At 34.3% G+C, this 17,383-nt stretch overlaps 3 protein-coding genes across 7 annotated transcripts; 2 read left to right on the top strand and 1 right to left on the bottom strand.

The window, feature by feature from the left end:
• The first annotated feature begins 2,853 nt into the window (after positions 1–2,853).
• LOC140958278 (transcriptional regulator SUPERMAN-like) lies at positions 2,854–3,694 on the top strand. The gene has a single exon (XM_073415666.1). The coding sequence runs from the start codon at positions 2,949–2,951 to the stop codon at positions 3,537–3,539; it is 591 nt and encodes a 196-aa protein (XP_073271767.1). The 5' UTR covers positions 2,854–2,948; the 3' UTR covers positions 3,540–3,694.
• A 4,746-nt stretch (positions 3,695–8,440) lies between these two features.
• Positions 8,441–12,518, bottom strand: LOC140958482 (uncharacterized). Of its 5 annotated transcripts, none has more exons than XM_073415935.1 (9): positions 12,287–12,518; positions 12,085–12,159; positions 11,640–11,732; positions 11,273–11,340; positions 10,414–10,486; positions 9,928–10,046; positions 9,760–9,858; positions 8,932–9,031; positions 8,441–8,700 (listed from the first exon to the last, which is right to left on the bottom strand). In XM_073415935.1, exons 3-9 carry the CDS (start codon positions 11,721–11,723, stop codon positions 8,524–8,526), a joined length of 720 nt encoding a protein of 239 aa, XP_073272036.1. In that variant the 5' UTR covers positions 11,724–11,732; positions 12,085–12,159; positions 12,287–12,518; the 3' UTR covers positions 8,441–8,523. The 5 variants fall into 5 exon arrangements, with proteins under 5 accessions (XP_073272036.1, XP_073272039.1, XP_073272037.1 ...); XM_073415938.1 differs by having other exon boundaries at positions 9,760–9,840; XM_073415936.1 differs by having other exon boundaries at positions 12,095–12,159.
• A 1,563-nt stretch (positions 12,519–14,081) lies between these two features.
• LOC140959516 (deoxyhypusine hydroxylase-B) lies at positions 14,082–17,002 on the top strand. Its single transcript, XM_073417390.1, has 7 exons — positions 14,082–14,373; positions 14,882–15,015; positions 15,109–15,323; positions 15,408–15,546; positions 15,847–15,973; positions 16,420–16,538; positions 16,629–17,002. The coding sequence occupies exons 1-7, from the start codon at positions 14,205–14,207 to the stop codon at positions 16,671–16,673; spliced, it is 948 nt and encodes a 315-aa protein (XP_073273491.1). The 5' UTR covers positions 14,082–14,204; the 3' UTR covers positions 16,674–17,002.
• The last annotated feature ends 381 nt before the right edge of the window (positions 17,003–17,383 follow it).

Below are 17,383 nucleotides of genomic sequence, written 5' to 3'. Positions count from 1 at the left end.
AGTGTTATTGGTGATAATAATTAAATTTTAGTAATTTTTCATGGAGACGCTAGCGCTCTTGTGCTCCTCATCTCTTTCTGCGATCATAGGTATGTGTTCTATCGGACAATTTTATATTACTATTAGGACAATATCCTTAAGGGCATGTGGATTTGGCATTCTGGGCAGGTCGCCATAAGTCGCTAGTCAAAAGTCTAGATGTAGTTCGACTAAAGTCAAAGATCATAGAGGTACGAAGCCTCATGACAGAACAATCAAATGCCCAATGGCACAGAAGAATATTTTTTAAACAAAGAAGGTGTATAGGCTGCACACACATGACAATGTCTTAATGGCCTTGATCGGACTCGAACAACTCAAATTAATTTCCCCCTCAAATTTTTACACCGTTGGATTGAGATTTTGTCCTCTATTTGGAAAAACTTAAGTTGCTTGTGCAGAAACCTTACTTGCATCTTTTGTATAGCAGTGAGAGAATTTCATATAGATGATTGAGAAAAAACAACAAAAAGCAAACACAATAAAAATATATACTCATATGCGTAGATCAAGTTATAAATAAATTCTTTTTGATCAAATATCTTAAAAAAATTCTACACTCGTCGCCGTATCAAAATCATGTATACATATATTAGCGAGTAAAAAACATCAATGTGATCTCGAAATATTGCTTATAATATGCTTTTTATCGAATGGTTTGAACGTGTTCACATGGACAAATCATGATTTTACGAAAATGATTTCCCATGGTGCTTGCTAGGAAAACAAGACTACCTTCTGCAAATTCATCTCTAAACGGATTAGACTATTCTGAAACATGAAAAGCTCATTAATTTTCTACAATAAATTATGCGAGCTTAAAAGTCATGACTCCATTAATCAATATGATCATTTAAAAATTTTATGCCATCAAAATGATATCTTGATAGTTAAATTATATTAAATCGAGAAGCAGAAGAATGATAACATGAAGATAAAGATATATAAAATTTTGAAGTCATTTCTAGTCCTCATGGTTATCGATCCCTTAGGAGAAATTCACTGTATGTTCGTCCCAGTACAAATGGCAAGGGAATCACATGCCCGGCCACCTACATATCAATTACAATTAATACGCACTTACTATCTGTACACTTTCAATTAAGTACTTGATTTTAGAAATAGCTTATCGTGTAGTTTAAAGTATACAAGCTAATAATGAGCAAACTAATCTAATTAGTTAATGACTTTTTTTTAGTGAAAAACAACTTTTTTGTCCACTGACTTGTCTAGTTTTAGATTTTGGTTCACTAAATATTTAAAGTTCGGTTTCCGTGAAGTAATTTTGATTTTTTTAGGTTTTTATCCCTATTTCGCTGAGTACTGACTAGCATCGAGAAATGGTGAACTGACACTGAAAATTGATGATGGACGTTTTCGATATCATGTCAACAATTTGATCAAAATAAACAAAAAATTCAAGTTAGTGCAACAAGACCAAAGTTTGACAAATTAATGAATTATAACTCAAAATGAAATAAGTTAGTGGATCATGTGAGACTGAAATTCCAAAGGGATTTCTAAATATTGGCTATAAGGTGAAGGGATCGATTTTGATTTTGTCAATTGTTTCTCCTCTTTTTCTTCAATCATTTCCAGTTTGTAACTATGGATGACAGGTTCGGAGCCCGTGGGTGCTGCCCAGAACAGGGATGAGTTCGAGGAAAACTCAAATTTCCACTGGAATGATAATATGTACTATTGGAGTGGGAATGTGCATGGATTCCCCAAATAAAAAATTAGAGCATGAGGACTTATTCTCTGCGAGGACGAGGATGGGAAATCCCCGATTAGAAAAAAAAGGGATCGAGACAGTGATGAAGATCACGAGTTTTGGATTCGGAGAATGGGGACTGCCCCAGTGCCATTCGGCCCATCCCTAGTTGTAACAACCTTCTAGCTAGCTAGCTAGCAAGTGCCCTCAGCCTTTCTATTTTGGCTCTCGACTCGGTCGACTCGACTTGGCTATAAATTTATCCAATTATAATTTAATTAATATCGTTGCAATGGACTCAAATACTATTATCCCAGTGGCTTACTTTCATGCCGCATCTACATATATAAGACAGATATGTAAGCAGCAAAATAATAATACTTTTAATATCATCAAAATAAAGATATTATTGTTTCGATAAACTAATAGAAATACATCAATAATTCCAATATGACGATTCGAAAACATTAACAGATGATGTAGACGGACGTACATATATATGCAAGGAGCATTTCTCTTAGATGGGAAAAAAACTAGTTCTAAATTATATCATGATTCAAACGTTTAATATGGTGCTGCACAATTTTAATATAATATAGCTAGAAAAGATATATATAATGCAAAAAATTAGATTAATAGATATATATGTTTGGAGTGGAGGGAGTACTTTGTTGATAAGAAAGTGAAGCAGAAAAAAGATCAGAAGCTAATAATTCTGTGATGCCTCAAAGTCTGCTTAAAAGCACATGATAATGTCAGAGTGCACTAGATTAATTTCTCCTTCATTTGGCAATAAAGCAACAACCCAAAGCTTCTGTAGTTATTCTTTAAGCTAACCCTAGTTTCAGAAACAACCAACTCTAGACTCGATCTAGTGCCTGTGCATGCCACGCTGGATTTATTCAAATTTATTACACGCACGGCCCCATGACAAGTATACGGAATTCTTTGTAAAAATTTAAAATTAGCTTCTATTTTTTGTTTTTTTTAATGATCCAGCAATATGTACGTAATTATGTAACTCGGGCCGGCAATCTCCCCACTATAAAGCTACTTTTTGCTTCTCCACGTACAGTACATCTAGCTTTTCATAAGTTTCTGAACCAAAACATAGCCTGAATGTTTTAACTTTCACTCCCACTTTTCAAGAAAACTAAAGGGTTCATCTTGAACGGAGCATTTTTCTGTGAAATCAATGGATAAGTTCAAGTGGGGTACTTGTGATCAGAGGTTAAGGGATTCTTGGGAAAACACGAACTTGAGCTTCGAAAAAGATCGTGCGTACGGGTTCTCTTGGCCTCAAAGAAACTACAGCTGCAGCTTCTGCAAGAAAGAGTTCAAGTCCGCTCAAGCTCTTGGAGGGCACATGAATGTCCACAGAAGAGATAGGGCAAGAATGAGGCTCTCACCTAATTCCCGGGATAATCTGAACTCAAACCCTAACCCTAATCCAAACCCTATTTTTTCTTCTTCTTCGTCCTGGTTAGTATCACCTGCTGCATCTAATTTTTCACCTTACTATAGCTCACCAGCTTCAGCTTCTTTAAGCAAAGACCTTAAGGTTCCACTTCCACACGGTGTCGAGCATAAGCACGAGCTCTTGAATTGTCACGGGCGAGATCACGGTGAGAATAATAACAATATTGGGGGGATTCTCGATTTTGCGAGAAGAAAGGATTGTAGAGTTTGGAAGGCGAAAGAGTTTGTTAAGTTGGACTTGAACATGGGTTTGCTCAAAGATTCAAAGGAGGAGTTGGATTTGGAGCTTAGACTTGGGTATTCTTAAATATTTACCAAGAGTAAATATAATGTTTATTTTCTGCACGTGTGAATTTAATTACAAGAAGATGAAGTATAGATTGATTTCTTCAAGAACTAATGCAGATGTAGATCAGAGATGTCACGTTGCATGATCATATTACATCACTTTAACTATCAGAATTATCAGTGTTTCGGTTATCGTTTAACTTGTAGCATTTCTATTGTCTACTGCAGAAATTAAATTACTTCTCTCATTTAGACATCCAGTTGGTTCTTGCTAATTACCTAGATTCTCTGTAACTTAATCCGTCCACATAAATTTCATTTACGTTCTATAATAATTTCGAACGCCTTATAATTTTTTGTTAGTTCAAATGCACGTCACTTGTAAAATGGTCTGACCATCCCTCTAGAATTCTCTTGTATACATTGCGCCAATGCATTTTGGAGAAACTCTTTAATTCCAAGTCAATTAAATCAGAAATAACAGGACAAGCGGCTTAGTTACTAATTAATTAATGGACTGTCCGGATGAAGATGAGAGAAAGGCGAGATAGGACGAATAAATGTATCTCAAGGGATTAAACTTGTATTTTAGAAAAATTATATAAGAAATTTTCAAATTTCTCATCCAGACTTGGGGATCTTGTGTCGATCGAGCCCTTGGGATCGGAGCTAGCCAGTTAATCCTAAATATCTTGATACTACATATAATTTGCAATGAGTATTATTCTTTGGCTACGTTGTTCCATAAATGTAATGACCAAATTAAGAATGGAGCTGACAGTACTAGTAATTCTCGAACACATTTTGCAAAGCAATTAATAACCATTTCTGCAACATATGATGCAAGCATGCAATGAATTATAACAGTACTACACGCTCCTAGAGCTGATTAATTAATTTCAGTAGCTATGATTTACACACAGCATATATTGCTCCAAACTAATGATTCTAGGACACTATACCATGCAAGTTACGATTAACATCTTTCGAGAAAAGAAAGAAAAGGGAGATTTAAAATCATATAGCTTTACCGTACGTCCCGAAAAACTGTAACTTATCGGGAAAGAATCGAATTCGAAATCAAGTATTTTATGTTTGACAACCTTCACCGGTGTTGGTCATAACAAGATCAAGAGTTAACTACTGTCTGTCAAGATGTTAGGAATATAAACTTATTCGAAAAGAACATGACAAGTACTACTATACGCACGTTAATTAAGTAACACAAATGTTAAAGAAATATATATCATTTGACAACTTAGAGAAATATGAATATAATGGAGAGAAGAGGACACAGAAAAGAGTACCACAGACACAGTTCATCTGTTATCATGAAGGCACATTTAAGGAAAATTCTATCAAATCAAATTCATTCTTTTCCACGGATACTAACACAAAGGGAGGCTAAACTGGTAGTGTAAGCACCTTTGGCTCTGTCAATACTTGCAATGGCATTGAGTTCTGTACACAAAGGGGATCACATCATAATTTTTAGTGAATGAAAACCTTTTTTTTGTCCCAACATCTGTTTCTTTTGCATATTCCCAACAAATGCTGTGTGTCAGTGGCATGATGGCCTTTCTATTTTCGGGACTGGATAACTTGGGATTGTACATTCAAAGCCAATAAATCAGGGAATTCATTAACTAAAATATGGCATCGTTGGATTAATGGGGTTGATGCACGCGGCATAATCAATTAACAATGGGGAAGGGTGCGTACTGCACGTGACTCTCGAGTCTTGGGCATTTCAGTACCATATATACCGGACACTTTTATGACTGATCCACCAACTTTTGGTCTACAACAATAGTCATTTATCAATGGGATGACCAAAAAGAACTCCTCAAAGTTTTTATTTTGTTATATGGGCTTCTTTTTTTTTCAAGAAAATATAATATATACTTGGAGCTTGCTCATTTAGCTAAGTTTTTGTATCATATATATATATATATATATATAGAAAGATTCGTAGAAATGGAATATAATCACAAAGACAAGAAAATCGAACATTTAGAGCCCACCACGTACAGGTGGAAAATGGTAGACAAAAGAGGTATTTTTTTGGGGAAGATGAGAAGCTGGCAAAGGGTATGTTTTAGTGAAAGAGTAGAGAGGTTTTATTAGTATGGTATGGGATAAAGGAAGACAGTGGGCAAACGTCAACAATCAGTCTCATTAATTCATGTTGGTCCCTGTCATCTCACAATATATATTTTTTCCTAGTATGCCTGTCACCTTATTTATTAATTTCTGGATAATTACATTTTTTTGTCTCAATAACTTATATGTTTTTCACATTTGATTTTGTTCACAATTGACATGACATCGGATATGTCAAAAGTATTCGACGTAATGTAAGCAAATATTGGTGTTTCGGTCATTATTTTCCTTTACCACATCAACATTCTTGTGGAAACAATCAAATTAGCGTTCTAAAACTATGAATTGGCCGACAAAATTGAAAAATGTGTAACTTACCAAACCAAAAAATGTAATCTTTTTCATCAATTTATCACCCATCCATCCATCCAACCAAATAGATAGATAGACCTTTTTATTGTTTTTCAATCCATGCACACTTGAGAAAGGAGATTAATGTTATTTTTCTTCGGTATAGCAAAAGCTATAGGGGGTGTGTTTCGAAATGGATTTTCAGAAATTAAGAAATTTGACGTGTGTCTTGTATTTCCACAATATTTATGGAGTAGTTTAATTAAACTTTTTTCTATACCAAAAGTGGCTCCCATTACCACAATCAAAAAAATGATACAAGAAGACTTGTCAAGCCACGTGTCATCCTGTGAAAGCTAGGTTCCCGACTATATCTGGTATAATTCGATGTTACCCATGCAAAATTAGGCATTCGTTCTTACATGTAAACCCATAAACAAGAACAAATACCAATCATTTTTAGAACAATAACGTCGGATTTTCCTTCTATCTTACAAGATCTACATACAAGGAGGATCTTCAAGCTGTTTGAGAGTGTTGATACCATCACTACAAGAAAATACTAATTCAACAACACATCAAAGACAACGGTTTTTATTAAAACTGTTGTGTTTTTTCATTTAACAACGATTTTCGTATTCTATAAAAACGCGCTTAAAGACAACGGTTTTTTAAAAACTGTTGTCTATGAATGTGTTTTTTTGGGCTACAACAACGGTTTGTGTAAACCGTTGTCTTTCTTGTGGTTTTTGTAGAACTACGACAACGGTTTTGTAAAACGTTGTCGTTTTTTAATGTTTTTTTATAAAAAACTGTTGTGATTGTTCTAAATTTTTTTAAAAAATCGGTATTTAGCGACGAGTTGAAAACAACCGTCGCTATTTTAAATTAGCATTGCGACGGTTTGATACAACCGTCGCTAATTCAAATTAGCGACGGTTGTATTAAACCGTCGCTATGGGTTTCAACGTTGTAAATTTAAATTCGCGACGGTACAAACGTCGCTAATTTAAAATATGCGACAGTTTTAAAAAACCGTCGCTGGTCGCCACGGTTTTATAAATGTGTCGTTATTAGCGATGGGTTTATAAAAACCGTCGCTAATAGCGACAGTTTGAGCTAAAACCATTGCAAATGGCGACGGTTTATGCAAAACTCGTTGCAATTTGTCTATAAATATCGGCACACTTGTACATTTCCCGCCCCACGAAATTTTTCTCTCCCTCCACAAAATTTTTCTATCTACACGAAATTTTTTATCTCTTCCACAAAATTTTTCTCTCTTCCACACATTAATTTCAGAGTTAAAATTATAAATATTATTATTATATGACAAAGATTTAAATTTTTTATTATTATAATTATTAAATTATAAAAATATTTTTTTTATTTTCCGTAAAACATTAACGACGAAATTTATATACCAAAACCGTCGCTAATTAACGACGGTTTCAGCAAAAACCATCGCTAATTAACGACGGTTTTCATATAAAAACTGTCCCAATATATAGTTTAACAACGATTTTCCAATGCTACGACAACGGTTTTGCACCGTCGTCTTTAGACGTGTACGACAACGGTTTTTCACCGTTGTCTTTGAGCGCACCCCTTAACCACAGGACCTTTAACAACGGTTTTACAAGACCTACGACAACGGTTTTTCACCGTCGTCTTTAGACGTCTACGACAACGATTAAAAACCGTTGTCTTTGAGCACATCCTTTATCCACATGACCTTTAAAAACGGTTTTATTTGACCTACGACAACGGTTAAAAAACGTTGTCTTTTGACTTTTTTTTTTTAGTGAATCTTTAGGCTCCGTTTCAACAAATGTTTAGTTTTTATAATTTTTTTTATAAAAAATTTTAAATGTTATTTTAAGAACAAATATATATTTAAACAAATATTAAAAAATTAATATTTTACAGTTAAAATGTAATGTGCTTTGATTTCTACAATAAACTCCATATCTAAAAACATAAAAAAAATACCTCAATTGTTTTAAAAACAAAAAAAAAAAAAAACTTTTTAAAAACCATTTTACAAAAATCTTATCCAAGCACATATTTTAAGTTTTTTCACTTATAAAATACTAAAAACATAAAAACATTTTTTAAGTACTTATCCAAACAAAACCTTAAGTTCTGAAAATTAGATTACATCCTTGTAACTCAGTTGTCAATGATATAGTTGCATGAACTTGTTTTCGTCCGAATATACCCAATATATTTTTTGTATACAAATAATTGATATCTATATACATTTAAATGAAAAACTGGAGACGCACCCGCACCCGCCCCCGCCCCTGCGGTACAGATCGCGTTCCCATTCCCTCCTGGTGTGCATCAAGTATTCCAAGATATAACATTTTTTCGCAGTCCGGTCTCATATGACACCCTCATGTATAAATTGTGTCCTCAACCAAGAATGACATGCATTATTTTGGATATTTAATTTTCCACATATAAATGAAAAACGACAAGACAATAGATCAAATCTAAAAACGTAAACGATTATGAAGACCAGCCAAAATAAAGTTGAACAGGATTCAAGTAATACGAATAAGTAACACAACCATAATGAAAATACATGTCATTGCGAACATCAGTAGCCACGTGAAGCATGATGTTTTCAAACTCTGGGAGTATACCTCCACAGCCCGAGTATTTGCATGTCCAGTGCTTGCTAGGCTGTGTTCAATATGTTTCTCTGTTGAGTCTAGTATCTACAGACAAATATATAAATGAATCCGTCGATCCAAGTGGATGTGAATTTTATAATTGGTGAATCACAGGCCGACTGTGGTATATGTCCAGGGGCTATAAACAAATCCATGGGGGGATCAAATGGAACAGCTCTTAATAACAATTTCGGTACATGGGTGAAAGAGAATAGATTGCTTTCTGCAAAGGCTAATGGTGAAATGAACGGCAAGCAAGTAAATTTTCAAACTCACCTTCTCCGTGTTTTGGATGGATTGACTCATCACAAGACCACTCTCTTTAAGTTGCCTCGCCAAAAGAACCATTTCATCGGTCAAATTTTCTTGAAGTATTCTGTATGGAAAAACAATAAGATGATAAGTTGCAGGTAAACATCTGCAACAAGGACAGTGCTCTAAAATGGATCCAATTATTAGAACTTTAAAAACTAGCAGATAAAGTAGACCAAGAAAAAGGTATAACATGGACGGAGGCCGGACACTGGCAAACCATTAATCTAGATCAGATAAGACTGAAATTTGTGACTCAGATTACCTAAATAAAACATTTCTCACCATTGCATAATTTTCCACGACATCCAGAATACCCAGTAAAAAATATAAATCCGGCCTAGTGTTCCTCTCAATTGATTTTGATCAAGACGTGTTCTAGATATTGTTGGACTTGTAAAACTTGTTTGCATTCTGAACACCAGAATGACCTTCGAATTCATAAGTGCCTAGGCCTATTTATTCAAACCGAACAATAGTCACAACAAAATAGAAAGTGTTCACACAAACAAACACTGGAATAGTCAGTCAAGGTTTATTTTAAAAAATTATCATAATCAAATTACTGGATATAAGAAAAAGCTAGAGTAATTGTGAATTTTTAATGTTGGAGTGGGACAATATTTGAAAGCATACTCAGCATAACTCTGCAATGATTGGTGATGTGCAGTTGCTAAATCGTTGATATTTGATACAAGTTCTCAAACAAATGTAACAGTTCAGATATTAGTTACGTAAATTGCATAAATATACGGCACTTTATCACCAAAAAATACTAAAATGAAAAGATACCTGTGTTTCTCAATATGACTCTGTGCTGCAGCATCCAATTTGACCGACCTTGAATTATTGTCTTCAACAGTATCATGAGACCTATGCTCTGATCGGGGCCTGCATCGTCCATCCACTTCAGAAAGATTAAACATATAACAATGACCATAGATGTCCCATTTCACTCACACAAATCTCTTCCTCAGTCCTCCGGGAGTGTAAACACTCTCTTCCTCTGATTTAGAAGGGGATTCACCAGTATCAGTCTTCAGAGAAGGTAGCTGAGGAACCTCTACACTGGACTCAGACTTGCCAAGTAAAGAAGAGTAGTCAGAAATTATTAACATAAACAGGAAGAGTTCAAACTTTATAAACACAATTGGTTTCAGTGTGCAGTTTCTTTATATGTCAATGTTGTAAAAAGAGAGTAATCATACTATAAAACTATGTTTATTAGTTGGAATATGCATCAAAATTAAGAATCGTAGTCAATATTTATCAGTATATTGATTGTAACTAACAGCTGTGGATTTAAAATTTAACAAATCTTATGATATCGTCATATTTGAGAACATGCATTTTCAAGCTTCCATTGAGATTTCAAATACCCACACAATGTTCCATAGAGTTATTGAAGGGGAATAAATACAAGGAACCAAGTCACGCTGAATACACCTCAGGTTCCGCTAACTTTGCTGCTATAGCTTCAACTTTCTCTGAATATTCTCTTAATTGACCTTTTGAAACTCTGCAAGATAGTGTGGAAGAAGAGTTAGAATTGAAGCCACAATAAAATCAACGGAATGCAAGCATTCAAATTTAAGTTTAACATCAAGGAAGAAGCAATAATAAAATCTAATTTTTCTGAATGAAGAGCATGGATAATTTTTGTTAACAAAGTCCACACCAATCAAACTGCTAGGCCATAAATCTAAGAACATAACCCAAAAACAAAATGCTAACTTTCTTGGTGAAAGAGCACCTAAAGTTTATTAGTCTCTTCGAATTGCTTGGGAAGCAGATGTGGGATCACGACTTTGCCCACCTCTTCAGAAGCAAGCACCTAAGGAAGCCTACCATGGAGAGTGTTTCACTCACCTCTTAGTATTTGGCGCATACACAGTACAAACAACGACATAATGGCAGCTCTTATAGAACTGATGCCGATTCCAACGAAGTATCCCATCATCCTACAGTAATTTTTAGACATGCGGATGTTGGTAGTAGTTCATTAAAAAGCCACGACAGATCAATTCTTCTAGGTACCTCTTAAAATAATTTGTTTTAAAATTCACCACCTCTCGAACTCTTATTTCGGACGTAAATTGCCATATCCATGAGTCATGCATAATCAAGAATTATCAACCACTTATACGAAGGAGTAAAAAAATTCTGATCATAACACATGAAATAAGTCCAATATAAGAGTACAATCTAACTCACATAATTAGAAGTTACAAATCCTTTGCATACACAATGACATCAAGAAAATGTGATGTGTAATAAGATATATCCCAAGAGAAAAACAAACAACCTTGGCAATCCTTCAGGACCCCTTTCTTCTCCCAATTGTTCCAATTGCTCTCTTAGAGTGGCTACATACTACAGAAAGAAAATGGTGCTTAAAAAACTTCAATTGCTTCCATGTTATTATGAAAACAAAAACAAAACTGAAATGTGAGCACTCGGACAGTATATCAAAGGTGGTTTGAAGCTCAAACACCACACATCGCTCAGTAGATTAAGGCAGAATATCATGTTATAAGAACTAAATTTTCAAAAGGAATCAATGCTAATATTAAATGATTTAGCATAAATATTTGAAACTCAATTGATAGAAGTGCAAACTATCAGGCTATGATGACCTATCTAATAATGGATTGAGAGGAATGCGAGCTTACATGCAAGAGTTTTGCTTGATTTTGTTGTTGTGGAGTGGCTGCAAGTAACCTTCTTAAATTCACTTCGATTTTGCTCAGACCCATCAAAGAATCCTAAAAAACAAAAAATAAAATAACGATCAAAATAAACATGCAAAAAAATTAAACAAACGCACCAATCAGAGAACAATAAGATCAATCAATCTGTCAACGAGGGCAATTAAATTATAGTGTTTTGGTTGCACAAATAAATGACGAGTGGGAAAAAAACCCCTTTTTGCAGTGTTGTGACCAACGAGTCCAATGTTAAATCTTTGGAAATAAAATTGTAGAACACAAGAACTTCATTCACACATGTGAAAAATGTACACAGATCGCATTTGAAGAACTCAAGAACTAAGATTCAGTTTTTGGTCATCTATAAACTATCAAGGAACCTACGTTATGTTTCGCCCTCTGGGATTACCTCGGATTACTCGCACGAGATCTTCTGGCTCCCTTCCTCGCGCCTCGATTTGGATTTATGATTTGCTATTTTTCACTGCGAGAACATTGTACAAATTAGAACCAGAGGATTTGAATTGAAAATTAGGCAGAGGAATGGGACTAGATGGAAAATTAAACTAAACCAGGGACGGATAAGTAAGTTCATTTTTCATCTTTTTTACCTCTGAACTCCGGGGCAAGGGTCAGTTACTCGATTCTAAGCCATCATCTATGGCGGCTATGGATAGCGAATAAAGGGGTTTCCGACGACGTAGCGGCGAAGGCAATTGATAAAACTCGCAAGACTCCGGTGATACGGCGGCGAAGGCAATCGACGTGAGACTTGGCCTTGGGTTTCTTCGAAATTGCTTGGGTGCGTGCGAGAGAATAATGGAAGAGAAGGTTGCAGGCTTGGTGATAACAAAAACATGGGCCAGTCTGAAGCCCAATCCAGTAACTATCATGCAGATATGGCTCTATACAAAACCGGCTAAGAAAAAAATGTTTTTTTTAATAGTTTTGGTATAGAGTGAGTCTCATGTGAGATCGTCTCACGGATATTAATCTGTGAGACGGGTCAATCCTACCGATATTCACAATAAAAAGTAATACTCTTAGCATAAAAAGTAATACTTTTTCATGGATGACCCAAATAAAAGATCGGTCTCACAAATACGACCCGTGAGATCGTCTCATACAAGTTTTTGTCTATGGTATGTATACGATTTTAGTATTTTATGTTATAAAATTTTAATTTTAATAATGTATTTTCCAATTCTTGCCAATTTTTAGTTGATTTTTTTATTGAGATTGTTAATGTGACACTACACACATCGACATTACATCAACACTATGTCGAAAACATGCTAAAATTGTAAAAAAAACTGAAATATGACACAATAGATGACCAAATTGTAAATAAACAGTTATAAATGACCAAAAAACAAATTTCTCAATCGGTTAATTCGTCTAACCATATTTTTTTAACGATAACCAAAACTGAATTAATTAACAATTTTTTTTAAAAAAATTTGAAATAACCAAAACAAATTTATGAATTAATTCAGTTCTGATGATTAATTCGGTTTAACCAGAATTTTGCTTACACTTAGATATTACATTTTTAGTCATGCGACATCTTTTGATTTGAATTACAAATTAAAATAAAATTATTTTTACTAATAAAGTATCATTTATCCAAACATCTATACTATCAATTCATATACACTTATTATACATATATGATAAATTTATTGTTTGTTCATCTTGATAATTTTATATTTTATATTTAATAAAAATAGTCAATGAAAAATAACTTTCTTATGTTCAAAAATAATTTTGTTATTGATAATTTATACATGAGTATTTATATAAATATTATCCACAAACAAATAATTTTAAAATTTTAAAATACAAATTTGTTAATATATATATATAAAATAATGTTTAATTGTTAAATCAAATTTCAAATTATATTTTAATTTTTTGCTAAATTCAAAATGGATTTCCAAATCCAGTTTCAATTCCATTTTTTTTTCATTTTAGTGAATTAAACGTATTGTTAAAGACAAATTTCTTTAGTTATTTTTTCGTCAAAATCATGTAATTAAATGAAGGATATCATTATAGATTTATATAATTATTATATGATTAAAAACTTGTATATCATGAGAGTTTAAAATTTGCAATTAGGGATTTGAGAAAATTTAATGGCAGCTTTAATAATTAAAAAATCCATCATAATGATAAATACATATATTTAATCATATTATATAAATATAAAATGAAACAATAATATATAAACTATCGTGTTAGCCCGAATATTTATACATCGTGCATCGAAATTTAGTGGTCACATATTTCTCATCATAAAAAAAATTTAGTTATTTAATTACATAATTATGATGAATGTCATTCAATAAAAATAAATTATAAAAAAACAAGGACTAAATTGAAATTCTCTACTTAGGCACAGACTTCTAATCCCTTATAATTTATCTTATTAATCATCGGCCTCTCTAAACCCTAGATTCCCGGAAGTTTGGCGGTGGTCGGAACTGCGATATAAGAGGCCTTCTTCGATTGCATACGTTGTTTCCGATGGAAGCGTGTCCCGATTCCGATCGTTCATTCCGAGTGTCTGCCGAAACCGAGAGTTTTTTGTGCAAGCACTTATTGGACCAGAACCAGCCAATATCCGAGAGATTTAGAGCTTTATTTTCTCTCCGAAACCTCCGTGGCTCTGACGTTCGCAATGCCCTAATACAAGGTATGTTACAGGCAATGAGCTGTAAAAGAATTTCAATTCCATTTAATTCGGGTTGGACATTGTAATTGTAGTCAATTGGCTTCGGGCTGTTCAATGCTATTGGCTGCCGTCTATGTTTACAATTTGTGTACGGGGCTCTGTTCGGTTAAATTACTCGTTTTTTAAATGTTTCACCTTTCTTTTGCGGTTGAACTTCCATGTTACATATCTGTCCATTTTTAGATTAATTTGAATTATGCCAAAAAGCTGTAAATGCAAAATATAGAAATTGGAAAGCTTCATCAAGAATGATAATAAAGTCTTTACATGCTTGATTGAAACCAACCCAAACAAGAAAGATGCTGCAGAAATTTTAATTACTCTTTTTAAGTAGTCCTCTTAAGTTTGAAAGTAGGAATGAATTCTGATTTTGTATTGTTGAAACAACTTCATTTTTTGTTGTGAAATTGTGTTTATTATTATTATCCTATAAATTAGGGTCCTAAAGTTGTGGCCTTTTCTACTTCAGCAACTAGGGATGCTTCAAATCTGCTTGCCCATGAGGCTGCATTTGCTTTGGGTCAGATGCAAGATATTCATTCCATTCCTGCTTTAGAAGTAGTTCTAAATGATCTTTCATTGCATCCCATTGTTCGCCATGAGGTAACTTGCTTTTGAATATTTTCTTCACTTAGTTCAGTCATTTGAAAATGTTCCCTTGGTTTTAGATAATCTTGTGAACTTATGCATCCACAGGCTGCGGAAGCTCTTGGTGCTATCGGTTCGGAGAGTGTTATTCCCCTTTTGAAGAATAGTTTGACTTTAGATCCTGCTCAGGAAGTTCGAGAAACATGTGAACTAGCACTGAGTCGAATAGAGGAGATGACGAATTCTGTGGCTGGAGAATCATCTCCTTTCTTGTCGGTTGATCCGGCTGCCCCTGCTTCATGTTCTTCTGTAAAAGAACTTAGGTAGCCATTCTAGATATATAGGTAGATGAATATATGTATCCTGATTCTACCAGTTGCTTTTACTTTTCCCTTTCTACTTCTCAGAGAAATTCTATTGAATGAAAATAAGTGCATGTACGAGCGATATGCTGCTCTTTTTGCCCTACGGAATCTTGGTGATGATGATGCTATATCTGCCATTATAGAATCCCTTGGTGCAAAAAGTGCTCTTCTACGACATGAGGTCTGTGGTTGTCTTCTTGCTTAATATATTCAATAGGATTGTAGTTGTCAGCTATTATCTTTATCCATTCAACACTGTTCACCTATTTGTATGACAATTACTTAGCACTAATGTTAAATTTATAGTTTGTATATGTAACTTTGTTATGCAACCATATAAACTGGGATTTTTCTCTAAATTGGTGGCTTTCCTCTAAATTGTCATGAGCCAACACTATTTCACCCTTAACCTATTAACCTTAACGATATAGACTGTTCATTGTTTCTATTCGTTAACCTCCTTGTTTTTATTAATCCACAGGTTGCCTATGTATTAGGGCAACTGCAGAACAAAAAAGCTTCAGATGCACTATCCCAAGTCCTCAGAGACGTACATGAGCATCCGATGGTCAGACATGAAGCAGCTGAAGCTCTTGGTTCTATTGCAGGTTTGACCCCGCCATATATTTCTGTTCCTGGACGGGAATCACATTTGAATTGCTTATATTTAATGAGCTTGTGATGTGAATTTTTAAATAGAGTAAGAATTACACGAGCGTGTCTAAAAAAATTAACGATGTGCATGACATAACAAAGACCCAGTAGCCTGTTCTGCAGAGAAGAACATCCTGATCGAGATATGCGAAATAAAATTGTTTGAGTATTGTCTTGCATAGATTTCAAGGCTATATGGGAGAACCCAACCTCATCCATCCTTTATATTTTCACGTGATTAGAGCTTATATAATATGCATGGTCTCATTATGCCGGCTGTTTTTCCGGATACTTTCGATTGCAAACAGCCTTTTTCACCTTTACCTGTTTTACATGATATGTGATATACATTTCATATTTATATATTTGTCATTTGACCCTTGTATGCTGCAATAAATAGATGAAGAATGCATAACCTTGCTTGAGGAATTTGCCAAGGACACTGAACCTATTGTCTCACAGAGCTGTGAAGTAGCTCTCAGCATGCTCGACTTTGAGAGATCAGGAAAATCCTTTGAGGTAACTGAAGAACAACCAAATATGAGATTTTTAATGGTAAATATTTAATCGAGCATCAGTTGCTAAGATCCGTTCTTGATTCTTGTGCAGTACCTCTTCATGCATGTGCCACAAGTCGAGCAAATCTTAGTCTAGGTTGGTTAGTTTTAGAATGATATATGTCTAAACTTATGTCACTGCTACGCCATTAACGTGCCGCTGGAAATATGAGTATCCAGTGATGCTGATTAAATCTAATCCTTCTTGTGGTTGAAGATCTGACCCAGGATGATTTATCAAACAGACTAAAGCATAATTTACATTTTTTTAATAAAAAAAATAGAGCTTTCTTGATGTTTCCATCTTCAGTTTGAAACATGTTTGCAAGTTTTTTCCCCCTTCACAATTTTTGCGAGAAATAGATGAAAAAGAAGGATCGGACAATAATATTTTGAATTATATTTGATGCCCGTGTATTTCTATTTCTTCTGTTTCTTAATGCGAATTTGAATTCAAAGACGTTTTAGTGTAGCTATCAATTAGGGTAAATAGAGGCATTATTAGTGACAACTGAATAATTGTTTGTACCAAGCAGATCATTGCGGGAAAATGTATCATGGAAAATTCAGGTTTATGTACGCATAGAATTGAGAAAAGGAAAAAACTCAATCATTGCGAAATCAAATTGAAGAACTATTTCTGGAGAAGAAAACCATCTCTTTCCCTCTATGGAAAGCAAATGCAAAAACTAAATCAACGGCTGCGTCATGCGCCTCGGGAGTCGTGCCATTTTAAGTTGTGCGAAAGTCGTTATTGTTTTCTTTCGTGTAGTTGACATCGACTTAATAGGACTCTCAGATAAAACT

The sequence above is a fragment of the Primulina huaijiensis genome, chromosome 15 (genome assembly GCF_012295235.1).
Source record: "Primulina huaijiensis isolate GDHJ02 chromosome 15, ASM1229523v2, whole genome shotgun sequence".
Classification (NCBI taxonomy): domain Eukaryota; kingdom Viridiplantae; phylum Streptophyta; class Magnoliopsida; order Lamiales; family Gesneriaceae; genus Primulina; species Primulina huaijiensis.
Note: the sequence above shows the minus strand (reverse complement) of the source record. Positions and strands in the feature narration are given on the sequence as shown.